Genomic DNA, 23,429 nt, shown 5'->3' with positions numbered 1-23,429 from the left:
TTTTCATGCTCTAGTACCTTTGCACATGTTGTTTCCTCTGCTTAGATCGTGTTTTACCTTGTTCTTCATAAAGCTGGCTTCTTCCCATTCTGTAGAACACAGGTTAAATGCTCCCTTTTCAAAGACGTTAGTCCTGGACACATGATTTATTGTAGTCCCTCTCCTTTCTTTTATTCTCTTATTCCTTAGTGGCACTTATTTCAATTTTACAATTATTTATTTAGTTATTTACTTGCCTTTTGTTCCCACTAGACTGTAAACTCCTTGAGAACAGGGATGGTGTTTTTATTGTTCACTGTTATATCTCCAGCCCTTCAACATAACAGGCACATTGAATTAATTATGATGATAATATTCAATGTATTGATTGATAGCCAGTACACAAAGTAGATATTGTCTTTCCCATTTCACAAATGAGGTTAAGCAACTTTCCCAAGTATCCAATCTGCTAATAAATGGAAAAGTAAAAATTTGAAATCCCATGGACTATTAGCTCTATGAAGACGGACCCTTTTATCTTGTTTATTTTTTTTAATCTACAGTGTTTAATCCAGTGCTCAGTAAATATTTTTGACTGAAAGTTTTTAATTAAACCCAGATAATTTTCCTCTTTGAACAGGCCATACTTTGTCTCCAGCTATAGCTTCTTTTACATGAGGTGTGAATCTTATCATCTGGATGGGCTTGACCTGAATTATATGTTTCTAGAGACATTATTATGAATGTCCTACTATAGTGTAGATTTTAATATTACATTAAAAATATAAGAAAGCTCCAGAATCAAGTAAATTCTCAAGTATCACAAGCTCTTCAATTCAAAGCTATTGACAATATTAAGATAAAGTACCTGAAAAAATAACACAACATATGAAAAACTAATTACTAAACAGTGTCTAATATCTCCAAAACACTCAGCTATTTCCATTTATTGCAAATAAAATATATCACTTAGACTATATTAACTAACTTTTCCCTCCTTAAAACAAGAATTGATTAGATTTCTGCTGGGTAAATTAAAAATATTTGAAAACTTACGTAATTTTAAATATCTTGCTTTCACAGATATGGTATGTGGAAAATTCAAGCTAAATATAAAGAGGACTTTTCAACAACTGGAACTGCATATTTTGAAGTTAAAGAATATGGTAATTTTTGACAATTAAAAATTTATCTATAAAGAGTTAATGCTTTTGCAATAATTATTTTCATTAATGAATTTAATGTAAACTCAATCCCTGAAGAAAAGGCAACCTACTGATATGGTCAGAAGTACTGGTGGAGGGGGTGAGAGTGATTGTCCCCATGCCTAGGCTCTAGTTTCAGCATGCTCTTGTTAACCTTGAATAAGCACACCAACCTCTCTGGACCTTTGTTCCTCATCATAGAACCTGAAAAGTGCTAGCCTCCTGAGGAGCTTGACTAGTGAAGGTATTTTTCCAAGTTATGATTTTAGGAGAAACTTACTCAGAGATGAGGTAAATGGAACCTAGAAAGACTAATAGATGATTTATTAAAGTCATTACAACCAATTAGTGACAGAACAAGGACAGCAATTGGATTTCCTTACCTCTAGTCCAATGCTGTTTTTCTTCTGGTTCACAAATCCCTAATATATTTATTTGGAAATTAAAGATATTCTTATTTTGAAATCAGTCACATTAAAGGACTAATAATTAATGTATAAATAGATTAATCTTTCAGTTTTTAATAGTTGTTTATTAGAGTATTTGTGTGCTCTAATATCCAATTTAACTTTCTTGAAATCATTTTTAATTCCCCATGAAACTCTTTTTTTTAAAAATATATTTTATTGATTTTTTACAGAGAGGAAGGGAGAGAGATAGAGAGTTAGAAACATCGATGAGAGAGAAACATCGATCAGCTGCCTCCTGCACATCTCCTACTGGGGATGTGCCCGCAACCCAGGTACATGCCCTTGACCGGAATCGAACCTGGGACCTTTCAGTCCGCAGGCCGACGCTCTATCCACTGAGCCAAACCGGTTTCGGCTCCCCATGAAACTCTTAATTTGGAAAATAAACACACAAATTTAACAATTAAACAAAATAGTGAAAACAGATTTGTTACAATGAAACTCAACTTGAAGGATTATAGGCTTGCCCAGACAGTGTGGATCAGTGGTTGAGTGTCAACCTATGAACTAGGGATGTGCAGGAGGCAGCCGATCAATGATTCTTTCTCATCATTGATGTTTCTATCCCTTTATCCCTTTCCCTTCCTCTTTGAAATCAATAAAAATAAATAAATAAGTAAAGATGATAGACTCTCAATACATATAATTACAACCAACCTCCCTTCCTCCAAGTGTTTTTGCTGCTTTCTGTATATATCTAAAATTCATACACCTCTTATTATCTGTGGTCACCCTCATCTATTCATCAACAAGCTCTCTCCTGGATTACTGCAAAGCCTCTTCATTGCTATCTCTGCTTCCAAACTCTTCCCCCTTGGTTTTAGCCAAAATAATGTTGAAATGCAAATCTCATAATGTTATATCACTATTGAAAAGTCCCCAATAATCCCTCATTCCTTTTATAATGAAAATCAAAATCTCTAATTTGAGCTGGCCTACCTCCTCTTCAGCCTCATTTTATACCACTCTCACCCTTGCTTCCCTCCAACAGTGGGTACTTTGTGCATGATATTCCATCTGCCTACAACACTTTTCCCTCCCTCATTGCCTAGCCAGTTCCTACTCACCTTTCAAGTCTCAATTGAAAAGCCATTTATCCAGAAAAGCTTTCCTTGAATTCTCTTTCCTGAGTAGGAGTCTCTATATTTCTTCATATCTGTTTTCATAACTGTGGCTTAGGTGTTTATCTGTGCTTATGCTTGTCTTCCCTGCTTGACTGTGAGCTCATTAAGGACAGGGTTTGTGTCAATTTTGTTCACTGGTATATCACTGTTGACAGGAGTGTCCCTGCTATATGGATGAAAGGGTGAAATATTTTCTTGCATTTCATATCCTGGAGAGAGCACATCTACCTGGATCTTTGATAACATAGGAACACAGCCTCGAGTAGAAAATTGCATTGTTCTTTTACTTCTAGCCTTCACCATCCAGAAAACACATGAACCGTATCTGTAGCTAACTATCTCACTTACAGTTGTTTGCCAGTCTATGTCCACAATATCAGGGTCACTCAATCACCCAATTTTCTATTAACTGCTGTGTAGGTTAATAGAATTAGAATCCAGAAGCCCTGGTACACAGTCTGAGGAAGTATAAAGAGAAAACAGGCCCTGACTGGTTTGGCTCAGTGGATGGAGCGTTGGCCTGCGGACTGAAAGGTCCCGGGTTCGATTCCGGTCAAGGGCATGTGCCTTGGTTGTGGGCACGTGCCTTGGTTGTGGGCACATTTCCAGTAGGGGATGTGCTGATCAATGTTTCTCTCTCATCGATGTTTCTAACTCTCTATCCTTCTCCCTTCCTCTCTGTAAAATATCAATAAAAAATATTTAAAAAAAGAGAGAGAGAAAACAGTGGCATTTCAACTGGTGATATTATTTTCTCTTGGGCAATCAAAAAAAAAAGAAAGAAAGAAAGAAAGAAAAGCGGGGATAACCCAACTCCTTTCTGCTCTAGTTTTTACTTTTGCATGGGTATTATTTCTTATAGTTCATGACAAACTCTCTTTTCTTTTTTTAAAATATATTTTTATTGATTTCAGAGAGGAAGGGAGAGGGAGATAGAAACATCAATGATCAGAGAGAATCACTGGTCCTCTGACTCCTACATGCCCCCCACTGGGGATCAAGCCTGCAACCTGGGCATGTGCCCTGACTGAAATCGAACCGTGACCTCCTGGTTCATAGGTCAACATTCAACCATTGAGCCACGCTGGCTGGGCATAAACTCTCTCTTCTTGACTAAAGTCAGAGTTTTATGCTGGAATTTTGGACTGGGTGGATTTTATCTACTGGACAAAAAAGGGAAATGTTAAATAAGCAGGAATTTTCTATTTTTAATTTAATAAGCATTTATTATATTTAAGACTTATGAGAAGGATGAGAGGGGAAGATATACAAAGATATATAGAGAACATTTTATTTTCAAGGAATCCACACTCTAGTCAAGGAAATAAACAATTGCCTATAATAAATGCTGCAATCTAAGTATAAACAAAGTGCTTCTGATACATAGATAGCTGGATTGACTTCCGATTGGTGGAGTAGGAGACTTCCCAGTGATGTCATAATTGTTGTTGTTGTCCCTGATAATGATGATGACTACAGCTGGATGTTGTGTTGATGTTACATCAATTTTACCAGACAGAAGGCTGCTCTAATTTAAGTGGTAATATTGCCTTTTCCTTTTTATTTTCAGTGTTGCCACAGTTTTCTATCTCAATAGAACCAGAAAATAGTTTCATTGGTCATAAGAACTTTAATAATTTTGAAATTACTATAAAAGCAAGGTAAGAAAGTTATTTATTTTTCATATTATCCAGCTAAATTAAGTGCCAACTCTGGTTGGTGACAGTTATCCAAAATGAGATCTGTGATTTTTTTTCCAGCTTTATTGAGATGTAATTGACACGTAACATTGTGAATGTTTAAGATGCACAATATGTTGATTTAATACATTTATGTTGTTGAGATCTGTAATTTATTGGCAATGTCTGCCATGAGTTTGGGATTGACTGATTGAGGAGACATTGTACCTATAGTTTATTTGCTCATTCTGATGTGAGCTGGTTCTGATTTTAGCTTTGTTGTTATTCACCAGCAAAAATAATCCTAAAGAATCATTGTATACATTTAGGAAACAGCATGATTTAGGATATTGGGACTGAGATATGAAGCCTTCTTTCCTTTTCATTTATTAATGGCTTAATCAGCCAACTAGTGCTCCATAACTACCTCAAGACTCAATGCCTTAAAACTATGACCATTTATGAGTTAGCTGGCAGTTCTGCTGATCTGGACTAGGCTCATCTCAGCTGGACTCACCCATGTATGCAGTCATTTGGCAGGTCAGCTGGAGGCTGGCTGGTTTAGGTAGGTCTTACTCACATGTCTGGTAATTGGCTGCCAGTTAACTGAAGCTACAAGGATGATTGGACTATGTGCATCTCTCATCAACTAACAGGCTAGTAGCAGCAGAAATACTTGAAGAGAAAATATGAAAGCATAAAAATCCTCTAAAGGCCTAAGCTTGAGACTGGCACACCGTCACTTCCACCACATTCTTTTGTCCAAAGCAAGTTACAAGATCAGCCCAGGAGGAAATAGACTCTCTTCACACTCTTTGCACATAAATAGCTGCAAAGATGGTGAACATATGGGCAAGTGGAAATTGGGGCTAGTTTTACAAGCAATCTACCATAAAAGTTTAGGTTATTTAAAAAGGCAATATCATGTAGTTATTAATAACAATAACCAATTTACATAACTATATTATCAGGCAGTTTTGAAGCACTCTGTATATATTAGCTCATTTAATCTTTATGAACACTATGAGGTAGATACTATTACTACCCCCATTTTAAACCAAAAAATGGAGGTACAGAAATGTTCAGTAATTTGCCCAAGATTGCACAGCTAGTAAGCCACACAATCTGTCTGGTTCTGAGTGCAGGCCCTCAAATGCTTCCCTCTACTGCCTCTTTTCTAAAATAGAGTATTTGTTACTTAGTCTAAACCACATAAAAGGCTCACCTGACATGGAATTATAAAAAGTAATTTCTTCTAATGGAGACACTATTTGTTCAAACTCTGAATAAGGAAAGTTAGTTCCTGTTATAGTATTATTTGCTGTGTGGAAAATTTCCTTTACTCTTACTTTAATTCTAAACTAAAAAGGTTTAATATACAATTAGGATTAAAATAAAATTTATCTCACATAACAGTAAGATTGGGCATGCTGCTTTTAAATACATAAAAGGAAATAGGAGGCAGCTCCCCACTGACATCAAAATCATCAAGGAAGCAATGTGTTCTGTAGGAAAGGGCTCCGGACCTGAGTCTTTTGATTTCCTCAAGATCAGTTTTTTTCATCAAGCACATAGTCATAAAATCTGCACTTTGGCTTTATTATTGTAATTTTATGAGGATGAAATGTAATTGTAGATGGAAGACAATTTAAAGTGTATCAAGTATACAATGTAATTTCAAATTGTTAGTTTATCTGAATTTTATTTTTATAACCTTGATAGCCAAATAATCTTATGGTATTATTGTTTGACAGATATTTTTATAACAAAGTTGTTGCTGAGGCTGAAGTTTTTGTTTCTTTTGGAATAAAAGATGACTTACATGATGATAACAAAGAAATGATGGAAAAGGCAATGCGAAGCACAATGGTAAGATGTTAAGATGTTCAGTCGTACCTAAAGATACATCATGAATGCTAGAGATGGAAAATAACTTTAAAATTATCTAGTCTGATCCCTAATTTTATATAGGGATGGGAAATGGAAGCTGAAAACTCTCCATTGGCTTCTCATTGTCCTTAGGATAAAGCCAACTTGCCATGACATCAGCCTCCCTCACCAGCCTATCTCCTGGCACTTCCCACCTTCCTCTCCCTTACACTAGTCTCTCTTGCTTCCAGGTCTTTGCAATACCGCTCCTGCTTGAGAATACTCTTCCCCTTTGTCCCCTCCAACCTCTTCTTTGTCTGGCTAATTCCTCCTCAGACTTTAAGTCTCAACCTTGACACCTTTTCTCCAGGAAATCTCCCTGATTCCTCTCAACTAGGTTAACTGCCTCTGCCAGGTACTCCCTTAGGCCTTGGGCCTCTCTTAGTAGAGTACGTTTTACGATTTATTCTCAACCAGTGACTATTTTTACCACTAAGGGGAAATTTTGAGATGTCCCACAGACATTTGTCATTGTCATAACTGGGGAAGAAGATGCTACTGGCATTTCATAGATAGAGGTCAGGAGTGCTGATACACTCCTACAATGTAAAGAGCAGCACCCCCCAACAGAATTATCCTTCCAAAATGTTAATAGTAATGGTTTATTTACTTTTCTATCATTTATAATGGTTTTTTTTACTTTTCTATCATTTTCTACACTAAACCCTTTGTGAATCTGAATTATTCCCACTATATACTCAGAGCCAGCATGGTTCCTGGCAAATAGTAGGTACTACTCTCTATATACTTATGAGTGAATGAATTTGATACCATTGTAATGAACCCAGTTATGAATTAATAGAAAAGGAGAAGGGGGAAAGCCAAATAGTATAGGCATTCCATTTGTGCAGCTTTGCCAGAAAGCTGCAATTTAGACACATGCCCAATAAAGTCTGAGTGAAATAGGGAAGGTATTTGCCTGTCATTCATACCTGGAAATAGGTCATTGGCCAGAGTAGGCGTGGCCACTGCAAAGGCACGAAATTTGAGGTATTTAAATTTCTTAAACAAAGGAGTTCTCTCTTTTGCGTGATTCCTGGCCAGCAGGAGCTCTCACACTCCTGCATTTGCCCACATGGCCCATGGGTAACAGACACACTGGACTAATGGACTATAACTAGCCTAATGCTACACCAGACCCAGCTCCACCATGGACCAGAATCTCGGCACACTGGCTTTGCTTCTAGTTCTGCTGAATCTCTAGCTGCACTTCTCCCAGGACTGGTTTAAGGGAAATGGGACTTTACAGACACAAGAATATAATTTCACACAAATAAAAATCACTCATCCACTGGTGTAAATCTCAGAAAATTTTTTTTCTTGAGACATCATGAGGATCTGACCCCTCAGCACCTAGTAAGGAAAGGGATACCTCACTTTCAGTGGTGGACACTGCATTTCCACCAATAACAAATTTATTGGGAAGTTACTTGTCCAAGGTTAAGTAAGAGCTAGTGGTTGCTGGGACCAGATTAGAGCCCTGGTCCCCTTTTCCGTTATTCATTGATTTTTACATTATACCACAGACAATAAGGACTCATGTCATTCTACTCAGTGTTATATATTCATGTAGTTTGCATCACCAGTTATTTAGCCTTTGCTTTTTCAAAAGACCCTTTTATTTGTTCAAGATATAAATTAGATGCCTCTTTTAAAAATATCCTATATAATAAAAGAGAAACATGTAAATTGACTGTCCCTTCGCTATACTCACCAGCCAATCAGGGTGAATATGCAAATTAACCCAACAAAGATGGTGGGTTAATTTGTTTACACAGACGCCCGGGCAGAGAGCAGAGCAGGAGAGCCAGAGGCTTGGGGGGCTGTGGCTCCCTCAGTCGCTCCCAGTGTGGGGAGCACCAGGAATTCTGGGAATAGTAGTTCTGATGGCAGCCCCAGGACAGAAGTGGAAGCCCAGAGTGCAGGGAGCACCAGGAATGCTGGGAATCATAGTTCTGGTGGCAGACGGATCTCCTACACTAGAGCAAAGTGAGCCTGGAGCAAGTTACTGTTGCAGTGGGGGATGGAGGGTAAGCAAAGATGAGAAACATAAGTAAAATCAGAGTGTCTAGGAAAAATTAAAGGGAAGATATTCTAAAACTTCCAGGAAATCTCCACCAATGAAGCAAAGAAAAAAAATGCCTCTGTTATTCTGTGAGCAACAAACCAAACTGGGTTGGGGGTCTCCGACAATTCATTCATATGGTTGCAAAGACAGACAGAAGCTCCCGGATTGGAGAGGGCTCCCCTGAGGGCTCCCAGATTGGAGAGGGTGCAGGTCGGGCTGAGGGACCCTACCTACCCCCGCCCGTGCACAAATCTTTGTGCATTGGGCCCCTAGTATGTATGTGTGTGTGTGTGTGTGTGTGTGTGTGTGTGTGTGTGTATATTAGATGTCTAGTGCACAAGATTTGTGCACTTGGCGGGGGGCGGTCCCTCAGCCTGGCCTACACACTCTCGCAGTCTGGGAGTCCTCAGAGGATGTCCGACTGATGGTTTAGGCCCACTCCCCAAGGCAGTTGGACATCCTTAGTGCTGCCGTCACCACCGCTGTGCTTGCCAGCCATGAGCCTGGCTTCTGGGCTTCTGGCTGAGTGATGCTCCCCCTGTGGGAGCGCACTGACCACCACGGGGCAGCTTCTGCATTGAGCATCTTCCCCCTGGTGGTCAGTGCACGGCATAGTGACCAGTCATTCCGCCGTTCGGTCAATTTGCATATTACTCTTTTATTATATAGGATTTTTTATTGATTTCAGAGAGGAAGGGAAAGGGAGAGATAGAAATATCAATGATGAGAGAGAATCATTGATTGGCTGCCTCCTGCACGCCCCTCACTGGGGATCAAGCCCACAGCCTGGGCATGTGCCCTTGACTAGAATCAAACCCAGGACTTTTCAGTCTGTAGGCCAAAGCTCTAACCACTGAGCAAACCTGCTACGGCTAGATGCCTCTTTTTAATGCAAGATTCTATGCTATGCAACAGATGTATTTCAGAGGGAAGCAGGGCAGCCAGAAGAGATTAACCAAAGAACTTATATGCATAGCCCATGGACAAACAATAGTGTGGGGAAGGCCAGGGGAGGAGATGTGAATGTGGTAGGTAGAGGAGGTCAAGAGGCAGGGTGTGTGTGTGGGGGAACCTCTGTAATACTTTCAACAATAAAGATTTTTTAAAAATGATTCTATGCTAGACACTGAGACTTAAAGCCAAATAATACAAAAATCCCTGGCTTCAAGTTATTTAATTTTAGAAGAAAAAAATAAGGCAAAGTCTATTTTACTATTATGCTTAATAATTAAATGATACAGTATGACTTAACCCTATATCCCTTTACCCATTGTATGTTTTTAATTAATGTTTCAATATGTAAGCAGCAAAGCACTAATTAAATATAAAACCCAACAAGCTCTCAGTAAAGAGCAAAAGTAAGCCAAGAGGCCTAGGAAGATAGATGATGACTTAGGGGTTGGAAGAAGACATCTTTGTCAGCTAGTACAAAAAAGACCTAGTTGAATCAAATGATGTTTAAGACTCATCATGTCTATAATTCAATAATATAAATTAGAAAATAACATTCTGGGCTTAAATTTAGACCAGTCATTTACTTTATTGCTGATGCTCAACCATTCCTCTGACATTGGCCTTTACTATGAGAGGCTAGTAAATGCAGATTTTGTTAATTTTTCCTTAAAGTTTTTCTCTGAAATAACTCTTTCATTTTCCCCCTTTAAAAAGCTGATAAATGGAGTTGCTAAAGTCACACTGAACTCTGAAATGGCAGTTAAAGAATTGTCCTACAGCAGTCTGGAAGACTTAAACAATAAATACCTTTATATTGGTGTAATAGTCATAGAGTCTTCAGGTAAGTTTCTTTTTTTCTTTCTTTCTTTCTTTCTTTCTTCCTTTCTTTCTTTCTTTCTTTCTTTCTTTCTTTCTTTCTTTCTTTCCTTTACCTTGGGAAATATTTAGACAGTATATTAAAGGTATAAATGATTTCTATAGTTCTTTCATATTTAAATTTTACTTTTGTGTCATTAAAAGCTAGGGTTAGAATATAGCTTTGCCACTCTAGTCATTGGGTTCCATTGCTTCAACTGCAGGATAACACCTGCCCAGTTGATATCCTGAGTGGCTCTGCAGGCTATCTGGCTTGAACATCTGGCACCCTAATGTTCTCACTTGGTGAGAAACAAAATAAAAATGAAATTATGTATGTAAAAATGTTTGATATAGTAGTATGCAAATGGAAGTTATTATCATTACCAGTCTCCTTATCTGTGCAATGATGAAGTTGAACCAAATGCCACCTAAAGTCTTTTTCAGCCATAATGTTCAGAAATTCTGTCTAAAATTGGAGGCAGTAGTGTTTTTAAAGTGGGTACAATAATAGTATATACTTCATAGGGTGGTGGTTAGGGCTGTAGAGTCAATATACCCAAAGCACTTAAAACAATATTTGTCATACCCTGGCCAACGTGGCTCAATTGATTGTCATCATTCCATGCACCCAAAGGTCTCTGGTTTATTCCTGGTCAGGGCACATGCCTGGGTTTCAGTAGGAGGCATGCAGGAGGCAGCCGATTGATGTTTCTCTCTAACCTCTCTCTCTCTCTTCCTTTCTCCATCCCTTCCTTCCTTTCCCTCTCCCTTTCTCTCTCTAAAATAAAAACATTTCATAAAACAGTACCTGTTACATAATGAGGACCATATTAGTGTTAGCCCTCCTCATCCTCCTCTTTCTTATTCTTTTCCTCCTCCTCCTTCTTGGGTCCACCTACTACTTTCTTAGCATCCTTAACATCTTTTATAGTGCTCTCAACCCCACTCCAATGGTTTTTAATAGTAATTATTATTCCACATTGAGTCAAATTGTCTTGCTTCTGGTATGTTTTGATTATCAATGTTCTTTATATTTTCAGGTTCATATTTAACCCCCAACTAACCTTGAACAAATAATTTAACCATACTGAGTCTTTTCTTTTTCTTTCTTTCTTTTTTTCTTTTTTTTTGGAAAATTAAAGTTAAACCCTAAGGCCTCTTTAAATTTGTACTTCTAGAATAGAAGAATGAAGAATGGAGGTAATTATACAGATATTGAGCACCTCGTATATATCAGATGTCCAGTAGATGTTGGATAATGAGGATAACTTAATACTCCTTGCCCTGGCTGTTGTTTTTATCATTATTTTAATGTTTCTTATTTTTATTTTTACCCAATTTATTTCAAATAATTCAGTTTAATAAATATTTATAAAATAGTCAAAGAGTGTTGCTAAGCATGCAGGCTTCCAAATATGAATGATGTATAATACCAGCACTCAAAGGCTAACAACATACTAGCATCATTTATAACACAAGTAAACAAAGCATTCTATAACAAGAAGGAATTCTATGTATGCTTTTAGCATACTTAGCATACTATGTATGCTTTTAGAATTCCATATTCCATATTGCTCAATAGTTAATGACCTTGAGAGGAAGGTGAGCTCTTAGGTGATGGTTGAGCAACCAAGAACAGTGTCCTAAAGATGATCAGTCTTGCAGAATAAGTAGGGTTTTGAGACAAGAATAGTAGGGTGAAGTGAGCATCCTCTATACAGGGACATACCTAGGGTGGAAAGTGAATCTTGATCTTTGATAATAACAGACTATCCAGTTAGCTAAAGTATAGGGAGTATTAGGGATGTAATATTGGGAAGGAGTTTGGGGACACTAGAACTTTGTGTGTTATTTTTAATAGTTTAGCTTAAGTTTAGCTGGAGGGTAATGCTATTGGGCACTTGTCAGTGGACCCTCAATGGGAAACTGCAGGCCAGCTTCAGCCTTAGGGCAACTGTCATTATTTGAGATGTTAGGCATTCCCTAAATAAGCATTGCATTAAATTATATATAAATAAAACCCCGTAAGTCTATAGTTTTAAAAAACTAACATTTAAAACTATTTGGTAGTATGTTCTTAAAAAGCCTTAAGATGGAGATATCATTCTTTGATTCTCTCTACCTCAAGCACTCTTTTCTGACTTCCTCTACATTTCTCTCCACATTTCTCCACTCTAATGGTAAATCCCCTGTAAGGCTCAATCTCTGGCCTATCCTTTCCTTCTCTCCTTAATCCTTTATACATACTCAACTGAAACTCAGACCACTGATGAAAAGTAGTGTCCCTTCTTTGCATTCTTCCTCAATCCAGGTCTATAGGTCTAATTCTACATGGGAGATATTTACATACAAGCCTTGTACATAGGCTTTGGAAACTCCTGAGGTTTAAACTCTTCTCTGCACTGCCCCTCTGAACCAAGACCTATGTCCTACTTATAATTGATAAATGAATGAGTGCAAAATGGAGTGAGTGAAAGAACAAGTCTGTGGAGTCATAGCGACATAAAATAGATCCCAGTGTAGATAATATTCTCCTTAAAAAGGTCAACATGATCCTTGTCATTTCTTTAGGTGGATTTTCTGAAGAGGCAGAATTTTCTGCCATCAAATATGTCCTCTCTCCATACAAACTGAATTTGGTTGCTACTCCTCTTTTCTTGAGGCCTGGAATTCCATATTCTATCAAGGTAGGTGAGGGGCAGAGAGAAACTGCTGAATATAATTGTCTTTTTCTGTTTACAGAAAACATGGGGGTAACAAATAGGGGAAGAAGCCTAGAGAGGCAAATCATGGAACTCATTCTGTAAAAGTTGCCCCTCCTGTGGACGTGGACAGGGGTGGGAAATTGCAGGCCAGTTTCAGCCTTAGGGCAACTGTCATTATTTAATATGTTAAGCATTCCCTAAATAAGCATTGCATTAAATTATATAAAAACTAGAGGCCCAGTGCATGAAATTCATGCACTGGGGGGAGGGGACCCTCAGCCCAGCCTGCACCCTCTTGCAGTCCAGGACCCCTCGCTCCTTACCATCTTCCTGCTTGCTGCTCCTTGCTGCTCGGCTCCCTGCTCCTTAGTGCTGCTGCAGAGGGAGAGGCTCCCACCACCGCAGCTGTGCTTGCCAGCTGTGAGCCTGGCTTCTGGCTGAGCCGGTGCTCCCCCTGTGGGAGTGCACTGACCACCAGGGGGCAGCTCCTGCATTGAGTGTCTGCTCCCTGGTGATCAGTGCGCATCATAGCAAACAGTTGCTTAGGCTTTTATTGTATAGATAAAACCCCATAAGTCTATAGTTTTAAAAAACTAATATTTAAAACTATATGGCAGCGGTTCTCAACCTGTGGGTCGCGACCCCTTTGGCGTCAAACAACCTTTTCACAGGGGTCGCCTAAGACCATCCTGCATATCAGATATTTACATTACGATTCATAACAGTAGCAACATTACAGTTACGAAGTAGCAACTAAAATAATTTTATGGTTGGGTCACAACATGAGGAACTGTATTTAAAGGGCCAGAAGGTTGAGAACCACTGCTATATGGTGTCATGTTCCTAAAAAGCCTTAAGATGGAGATATCTTTCTTTGAAAAGAAACCCCTGTCTCTTGTAATTTTTTACTTCCTGCGTGTCTGAGTTTGTACTTCTGTGCTTTCCACTCTGTATTCTCCTTGTGCATAACTGTCTGTATTTTTTTTTATTAAATCTTTATTGTTCAGATTACATTTGTTCCTCTTCCCCCCCCCATAACTCCCCTCCCTCCAGCTCCCACTCCACCCTCCGCCCTCACTCCCTACCCACTGTCCTCATCCATAGGTGCACGATCCTTGTCCAGTCTCTTCCAGCATCTCCCATTCCCCTTTCCTCCCCCAAGAATAGTCAGTCCATTCCCTTTCTATGTCCCTGATTCATTATAATCACCAGTTCATTCTGTACATCAGATTATTTATTCACTTGATTCTTAGATTCACTTGTTGATAGATGCATGTTTGTTGTTCACAATTTGTATCTTTACCTTTTTCTTCTTCCTCTTCTTAAAGAATACCTTTCAGCATTTCGTATAATACTGGTTTAGTGGTGATGAACTCCTTTAGCTTTTCCTTATCTGTGAAGCTCTTTATCTGACCTTCAATTCTGAATGATAGCTTTGCTGGATAAAGTAATCTTGGTTGTAGGTTCTTGGCATTCATCACTTTGAATATTTCTTGCCACTCCCTTCTGGCCTGCAAAGTTTCTGTTGAGAAATCAGCTGACAGTCGTATGGGTATTCCCTTGTAGGTAATTGAGTCTCTTTCTCTTGCAGCTTTTAAGATTCTCTCTTTGTCTTTTGCTCTTGGCATTTTAATTATGATGTGTCTTGGTGTGGTCCTCTTTGGATTCCTTTTGTTTGGGGTTCTCTGGGCTTCTTGGACCTGTAAGTCCATTTCTTTCACCAGGTGGGGGAAGTTTTCTGTCATTATTTCTTCAAATAGGTTTTCAATATCTTGCAGTCTCTCATCTTCTGGCACCCCTATAATTCTGATATTGGTGCGCTTGAAGCTGTCCCAGAGGCTCCTTACACTATCTTCGTATTTTTGGATTCTTTTTTCATTTTGCTTTTCCGGTTGGGTGTTTTTTGCTTCTTCGTATTTCAAATCTTTGACTTGATTCTTGCGCTCCTCTGTTCTGCTATTGGGTGTCTGTATAATATCCTTTATTTCAGTCAGTGTATGCTTAATTTCTAGTTGGTTCTTTATCACAACTTCGAGGGTCTCATTAGATTTCGTGAGGCTCTCATCAAGTTTATTGGCAGCTTGTAGCACATTATTGCAAGCCCTCAAAATTGCGTTTTTTAGCTCTATATCCTCCATTTCTGTCATGTTTTTTTGTCTCCACATTTTTTATGCTTTCTTGGTGCACCCCCTTGTGGTCTTTGTGCGCAGTCTTGTTCTAGTTAAGCCTTGATTGTTGTAGTTAATACTAGAGGGATTTGACCACCAGGCCGACTGGCTGTGAGAATCAGCTGTGTGGAAAACTTCTGTCCTCTGGGGAGGTGCTAATCTAGCCTTTGCCTGAGGCGATCCGGCAAATGGCTCTGCACAGAGCTTGGGCGGGGCAGGATCAACAGGGCGGGCGGGCGGAGGGAGCAGTTATGGCTGCTCTCAGTCCGTCCCCAGGGGCTCTGCCTCTCTGTCCCAGCAACCGCTGCAAACCTCGGAGGGACCGTAGCCAGACAGTCCTGCTTCTCCCGTTTGAGTCTGGGTCCCTAGAGACTCGCCCGGATCTCGAGCTCAGAGTCTGAGACTCCCTCCTGATTGAAAACGACAACCGCGCCCTCAGCCACCAGCCCGCTTTGCGCGGGCACCTCCGTACCTTTAAATTTTCCACACTGCGCTTCCTCTGAGCCTCATAATGCTGTTATCTTTCATTCTAGTTGAAGAGTCTCTCCTCAGCCAGCCTTCCTGTGGTTCTGGGTGATGTCCGTTCCATCTTTTAGTTGTATTTTTGAAGTGGTTGTTTGTGGCAGCAGTCTCCGGTGTTTACCTATGCCGCCATCTTGGTGGTCTCCCATAACTGTCTGTATTGTTCTCCATCCTTTCCATCTTGACTCATCCTGTCCCTAACTATCTTTTCTCTGTCTTTTTTGCTTCCTCCTTCCTATTTAATGTTTTCTTTCCTTCCTCCACTTTTCATTTTAAAAAATACTGATAATATGGAATTGAAATATTCACTTGACTTTTTATTATATTTAGTATATATATTTTATTATATGTAATATGTTACATTATGTTTTTGCTTGTTTTTTTTGTGTTACATTATGTTTTTAAATTAGAAATTTTTGTTCCCTGTCCTTAGTTTAGGAAGTCGGGATGGTCTTTTTATTCTTTGAAAATGTGCTTTTAAAAATCAAATTTAGTATAATTAAAATGTTTTACTTATTACTTACTATAGGACACTGGCTTTTAATATCAATATAAAGATAAAATAATATAAGGTATATATTTGTGGAAAGTACATATGATTATATGCATGACAGTGAGAGGTACAGGTTAAGAGAAAAAAGGATGCATTTCTTATTTCTCATATCCAAGAGAATCATTCCCAAAAGTGACTGTCTCATTTTTCTCTTTTATTTAGTCCTAAACCAACACAGACGTTAGATAACAGAAGACCTATCACATCTACGTGGCATAATTAAAAAATAATATTTGTGTTTTGAGTCTGCTTGAAATACAAGAGAATCTATTCAAAAATAATTTAACTAAATAGAATTAAACCTTTTTATAAGCTGAGAATACACTTCTCTTTACTGAATTAAACATGAATAACTTACACTTTGATGGGGAGGAAAAAATTATTTCAGAATTGTTATACTTTAAAACAAATGCCGCGCTGTTGAATTGAATTTGGACTGTTCTGACAAACAGGTGCAAGTTAAGGATTCACTTGATGAGTTAATAGGAGGGGTGCCAGTGACCCTGAGTGCACAAACGGTCAGTGACAACCAAGAGATGGCTGAGTTGGAGTCAAAGAAAAGTGTAACAGGTTCCAGTGATGGAGTAGCTTCATTTGTGGTGAATCTCCCATCTGGAGTGACAGCGCTGGAGTTTACCGTGAGCTGAATTCGGTTAAATTTTCAAGGATAATGTCCACTTTTGACTGTATGCTTTGGCTAGTGTGCAGAACTGATACAGCAGATTTTATACTTAAGTCCAGTGAACAATTCCACAATTTTGCACCCAAAAATAAATAAAAATAACACCAGAGGAGGATAAATCTATCACTTTTTTTATTTGGGAATTATTTTCTCTTACTTTAGTAAGACTATATTAGAATCTAGAAGCTTCACAATAGGTATAGCAGTGGAAGTCAGTGGTTGGAATATTCTTTCCCCCAATTTTTATCTTTTCAGGGCCATAAAAGGGTTAAATGTGGCAGCCTCCCTATTTTTCTAGCTGCATGAAGCACTACACCTTGGAGCTCACTTAATAGTCATCTCTCCTAGCAAATAATGTCTAAGTTCTCATTTCCAGGTAAAAAAAAATGATTACGTTCATCACGTTAATGACTACAGCATGCATCCATTCACTGTGATCTACTGAGCACTTATGAACTGCTAACCATTGGGCTAAGAGTTTTATGTAGATCACTTTTATTTTTTTATTTTTATTTTTTAAAATATATTTTTCTTGATTTATTTTACAGAGAGGAAGGGAGAAGGACAGAGAGTTAGAAACATCGATGAGAGAGAAACATCGATTGAGCTGCTTCCTGCACACCTCCTACTGGGGGTGTGCCCATAACCAAGGTACATGCCCTTGACCAGAATCGAACCTGGGACCCTTCAGTCCGCAGGCCTATGCTCTATCCACTGAGCCAAACTGGTCAGGGCTGTAGATCACTTTTAATATCCACTTAATCAGCTCTATGAGTGAAAGAATATTATCTTTACCATTTTTCAGCTGAAGAAACAGAGGCTTCAAACTTCTCTTTAATTACTTATCCAGAGTTAATAAATGGCAGCACTGGGATGCAAACCACTCCAGAGCATGAACTACTAGCCCTTTTGCTGTCAGAGGTGGATATGACATCATTTCTGCCCCACCCCAGAAATATTTTCTAGCTGCATGAAGCACTACACCTTGGAGCTCACTTAATAGTCATCTCTCCTAGCAAATAATGTCTAAGTTTCTAGCTGCATAAAATACTACACCTGTGCTATTACTTCACAATGAAATTGGGCCAGAGAATCTCTGTGATGTGCATTCACAACTCCTATCTTCCAGTCCTCATGACCTCCCCACCACTACTCCAAATTTCTGCCATCCCAACACATAAGAAGAGGAATCCCCAACTTGCCATTACATTTCAGGAAGGGTACCAATATTTGTTCCTGGAGCATCTTTCTATCTTCACTTCACCAGACTTGCCCACCACAGCCCATAATTCCATATGATTCTAATGATTGTCCATAGACTTTATAAAGTTACTTAATACCACAGCAGTATAAACATGGGAGTAGTGGAGGTGTTCCTTTCTTCAGCATTTGGTGGTGTGGAATTTAGAAAGCAAATTTGTCATATTTAAAAGGTATATTTTACATAAAACATTTTATCACAATCAACAAGTCTTCTTTGAAATGTTCCCTTTTAGGTCAGGACCGATGATCCAGATCTTCCAGAAGAAAATCAGGCCAGCAAAGAGTACAGAGCAGTAACATATTCATCTCTCAGCCAAAGTTACCTTTATATTGACTGGACTGGAAACTATAAACCTATGCTCGTAGGAGAAAATCTGAATATTATTGTTACCCCCAAAAGTCCATATATTGACAAAATAACTCACTATAATTACTTGGTAAGTAAATAATGATAAAATTGCATCTATTTATTCCCCCACCTGGACATTTTCCTTTGCTCATAGAGAAACATTAGAATGATCCTTAAAATTTGTTTTAACAAAGCACTTCAACAACATCATCTAATTTGATAACCAGTTTTTAAAAAACCTTTGAGATTGGGCATGATTTTCATGACCATTCATTGATGAGGAAACTGAGAGACAAAGAAGTTAAAAGACTTGCCATGGTCACTCAGATTAGAAAAGGAAGATTTTGATTTGAACTGGGAACCTCTAATTCCTTGTCTGATCTCCTTTCACCAAAGACAGCTGGCTCAGAGAGAGCCTAATTAAATTCTCATGTTACCTATGCTCTATATCATGGCCAAAGATTACATGCCTAGACCTATTTAAAATACATGCTTTTCAGTGGCATAAAAGGAGAACCCAAATCCTGTTATTAAGTGTTGAGTTATATCATACCTGCTCCAGTTCTATAGCTCTATAACATTCCTTATTAAATCACTTATGTTAGCAGAGGTGGTCAGTCATGTCTGTCTGTGAAATCTAGGAAAGAATGTGTGAAAAATGCTAAGGGCTTCCTGACAATAGTCAAAGAAATGGAATGAATTATTCCAATGGGCAAGCTAAACAGATGGTGGTGATAGATTTTTTTTAACATTTTTTAGAAAGAAATTAAAAAATAAGTGAGGATCAAAGATCATATTGGCTGATGAAGAAGTAGGGGACCTACTTAGGGACCAAAACTTGCTGTCTACTATATGCAGTCCTGCTAAGGACAACTTAAGAGATCTTTTAGGACATTTTGGCTTCATGTAATTTGTAATTAAAAAAAAAAACTTATGCTTCCAACTTAGAAGCTAACCTCTGCTTTTAAAAGTTAATTCCTTAAGATGTACTCCACTTGTCTATTTTTTAAATTCTTAAAACAAAGGATATTTTAGTGACTTTAAACAGATTTGTTAGTTCTCTATTTTCCTAATTATGTGATTTTGAACTAAAACCAGTATGACATTTTGTTAATTCCTGAGCCTCAGTCCCTTCATTTGCACAATGGAAATAATATTTCTATCCTACTGGTTACTATAACAATTCAAGGTGTTAAAGTAAATATAAAAGTTTCTAACACACAGTAGGCTCATACAACTTAACTTTCTTTTTCCTTAATGTAATTTCTATTCCAGCTCCAAGCTCCATCCTGAAACAAAGGTTTTGTTTTTATAGTTATTGTTGTTACCACTCTTTATTTTTAGATTTTATCCAAGGGCAAAATCGTTCACTTTGGCACAAGGGAGAAACTTCCAGATTCCCCTTATCAAAGTATAAATGCTCCGGTGACACTAAACATGGTTCCTTCAGCCCGTATCCTGGTTTATTACATCGTCACAGGAGAGCAGACAGCAGAATTAGTGTCTGACTCAATCTGGTTAAATATCGAAGAAAAATGTGGCAACCAGCTTCAGGTAAGCCACAAATTATGTCACAATCAAATTTTTTTTCTGAATAAAGGAGACTATAAACAGCAACCTATGAAATTTTATCTCACAAAAATGACCTTTTTTTTTTCCTTTTCAAATGATTTTTTAGGTTTATCTGTCTCCAGGTACAGATTCATACTCTCCAGGTGAACATGTATCTCTTAATTTGGCAACTCACTCAGACTCCTGGGTGGCGTTAGCAGCAGTGGACAGTGCTATATATGGAGTCCAAAGGAAGGCCAAGAAGTCCCTAGAAAAAGTTAAGTAGTGCATAACCTTGGTTATGGTGCATGGGTGGCTTTGTGCAGTGCTTCAAAAAAGTATGGCCCCCAAGGTAGGTTGTGAGGGAAGAATTAAGGGAAGAATAGGCCTGTTTTTCCATAATCAAAATCTATACTCTAACAGTGATTCTTAGGAAGGTAAGCCATTGTCATGTTATTCCAGTGGTTCTCAACCTTCCTAATGCCTCGACCCTTTAATACAGTTCCTCATGTTGTGGTGACCCCCAACCATAAAATTATTTTCGTTGCTACTTCATAACTGTAATGTTGCTACTGTTATGAATCGTAATGTAAATATCTGATATACAGGATGTATTTTCATTGTTCGTGACCCACAGGTTGAGAACCGCTGTGTTATTCCCCAAAACACAAGTCCATCCTTTCTTGTTCTTTCAGGTGTAGAGTTAAGCACTTTAAAAGCATATGACTGTGATAGAAATTACATTCATGGAACAAAAGTGCCATCAATTGACGGGGGTTTGGGGATATGGGTGTGGACATGTATAGTAGCAGCACAGGAAAAGACTGTTTAGGCAACCTCTGAGTTTTTGTTTTTGTTTTTGTATTTTTACTTTCATAAAAGTCTGTGACAGAAGAATTTTAAAATGATTCATTTCTCCTAAGTTACCATTTCTCTCCCCTATACTCTGCTATGTTTCCTAGGCTTGAATTTCTTTGAACAAGGAAGAACGAACTAAGAAACTAAGAAACATTCAGAAAGGAAAACATTTGGGATCAAAATTAAAACTAGAATAAGCACCCCAAACAAATTCTTACCCACTTAGAACCTAGAGCCTTTCTCCCCTAAACACAAGAGGTTGTGCTCTTTTTGCTTGTTTATTTTAAGCAACGTAAAAATTAATTTGTTTGCTAATTCACTCATTTATGCATTCACCCATTTATTTTTCTTTTGTTTGGGGGAAGATATTATATTGATTGTGTTAACAGTAGAGTTATTCCTTAGTGTTGTTTTATATAGTGTGTGTGTATATGTGTGTGTGTGTGTGTGTGTATGCACATGTGTGTATACACACACACACACACACATACACACACACACACACACACTTGAGGCCCAGAGCACGAAATTCGTGCACGGGGGGGAGGGGGATCCCCTCAGCCCAGCCTGCACCCTCTCCAATCCGGGACCACTGGCTCCTAATTGCTCACCTGCCTGCCTGCCTGTTCGCCCCTAACTGCCCACCCCTGCCAGCCTGATCACCCTTCACTGCCTCTGCATGCCAGCCTGATCACCCCCAACTGCCCCCCTCCCTGCTGGCCTGGTCGTTCCTATCTGCCCCCCCCTGCTGGCCTGGTCACCCTTTACTGCCCCCCTGCTGGCCTGGTCACCCCTAACTGCACCCCCTGCTGGCCTGATCGCCCTAAACAGCCTGCTGTTTAGTTGTTTGGTCAACCCTCACTAACCCCCCTGCCAGCCTGGTTGTAGGCAGCCATCTTGTAAGGGCATGAGGGTTAATTTGCATATTACCTCTTTATTAGATAGGAGAGATATATCCTATCTAATAATAGACAAACATGGTAATTGACCATACCTCCACTATGCTTCCCATTGGCTAATCAGCAGGATATGCAAATTAACTGCCAACAAAGATGGCGGCCAGCAGCCACGCAGCAAAAGCGAACATGAGGCTTGCTTGCTCCAGTAATGGAGGAAGCCAAGGTTCCCCGCCTGCCCCGGCCCAGCTCTGAGCTCCGGAAGCAACAATGTTTCAATTATAGAAGCTAAACAAACCCCAGATACCTGCTTTCAGCAGGCCATGGCCTCAGAGCTGAGAATGCCAGTGTTGGCAACAGAGTTTCAATTATAGAAGCTAAAGAAACCCAGATACCTGCTTTCAGCTGGCCACGGCCTCAGAGCTGGAGTCAGGCCTCAGAGCTGGAGCCGGCTCTCAGCTCCAGTGACAGCTATAGAAGGTAAATAAATCCCAGAATTAAAAAAAAAAAAAAAAAAAAGGAGAGGCTGGGAGCTTCAGTCGCCCACCAGCCTGAAAATGGCCCTCAGCCCCTCACCCAGACTGGCCAGGCACCCCAGTGGGGACCCCCACCCTGAAGGGGGGGTGTGACCAGCTGCAAACAGCCATCATCCCCTCATCCAGGCTGGCCAGTCACCCAAGCGGGACCCCCACCCTGATCCGGGACACCCTTCAGGGCAAACCAGCCGGCCCCCACCCGTGCACTAGGCCTCTATCCTATATAGTTAAAGGGTAATATGCAAACTGACCCTAACAGCAGAAAGACTGGGAATGACTGCTCACTGTGACACACATTGACCACCAGGGGGCAGACGCTCAATGCAGGAGCTGCCCTCTGGTGGTCAGTGCGCTCTCACAGGGGGGAGCTCTGCTCAGCCACAAGCCAGGCTGATGGCTGCCAGTACAGCAGTGGTGGTGGGAGCCTCTCCTGCCTCCTCAGCAGCGCTAAGGATGTCTGACTGCAGCTTAGGTCTGCTCCCCGCTGGCAAGTGGACATCGCCCGAGGGCTGCCTGGCTGCCAGAGGGATGTCTGATTGCCATCTTAGGCCCAATCCCCCGGGGAGCAGGCCTAAGCCAGCAAGTGGTCATCCCCTGAGTGGTCCCAGACTGTGAGAGGGCACAGGACAGGCTGAGGGACCCCCTCCCCCCGAATGCACAAATTTTTGTGCACTGGGCCTAAAAATTCGTGCAAGAGTAGGCCTTCCTTTCCCCTGGCTGCCAGCACTGGCTTCCCTCTAGCACCCAGCACCTGGGCTTCCCTTGCAGCCCCAGCTTCATCTGGAAGGTCGTTCGGAAGGACGTCTGGTCTAATTAGCATATTACGCTTTTAGTATTATAGATTATTATCATAGATATATATTATTTTCAGAGAGGAAGGAAGAGGGAGAGAGAGATAGAAACATCAATGATGAAAGAGAATCATTGATCAGCCGCCTCATGCATACCCAGCACTGGAGATGGAGCCCAAGACCTGGGCATGTGCCTTGACCAGGAATCGAACGTGACCTCCTGGTTCATAGGTTGACGCTCAACCACTGAACCACATTGGCTGGGCTAGATCTTAGTTCTTGAGTTTGG

General features: G+C 39.7%; 1 protein-coding gene across 2 annotated transcripts in view; it reads left to right on the top strand.

Annotated features, from left to right (window-relative positions):
- Positions 1–23,429, top strand: part of C5 (complement C5) — a 98,038-nt gene that overhangs the window by 14,422 nt on the left and 60,187 nt on the right. For both annotated transcript variants that reach the window (XM_070430818.1, XM_070430817.1), the window contains exons 6-14: positions 1,063–1,145; positions 4,349–4,439; positions 6,212–6,326; positions 10,123–10,249; positions 12,838–12,953; positions 16,667–16,852; positions 18,393–18,596; positions 19,853–20,062; positions 20,187–20,336. In XM_070430818.1, coding sequence (XP_070286919.1) covers positions 1,063–1,145; positions 4,349–4,439; positions 6,212–6,326; positions 10,123–10,249; positions 12,838–12,953; positions 16,667–16,852; positions 18,393–18,596; positions 19,853–20,062; positions 20,187–20,336 — 1,282 coding nt within the window. The remainder of the gene's footprint in view (positions 1–1,062; positions 1,146–4,348; positions 4,440–6,211; positions 6,327–10,122; positions 10,250–12,837; positions 12,954–16,666; positions 16,853–18,392; positions 18,597–19,852; positions 20,063–20,186; positions 20,337–23,429) is intronic.

The sequence above is a fragment of the Myotis yumanensis genome, unplaced genomic scaffold (assembly GCF_028538775.1).
Source record: "Myotis yumanensis isolate MYYU_CA2020_CCGP unplaced genomic scaffold, mMyoYum1.0.hap1 SCAF_12, whole genome shotgun sequence".
NCBI classification, from domain to species: domain Eukaryota; kingdom Metazoa; phylum Chordata; class Mammalia; order Chiroptera; family Vespertilionidae; genus Myotis; species Myotis yumanensis.
The sequence above is the reverse complement of the archived record's forward strand: the minus strand, read 5'-3'. Positions and strand labels throughout refer to the sequence as shown.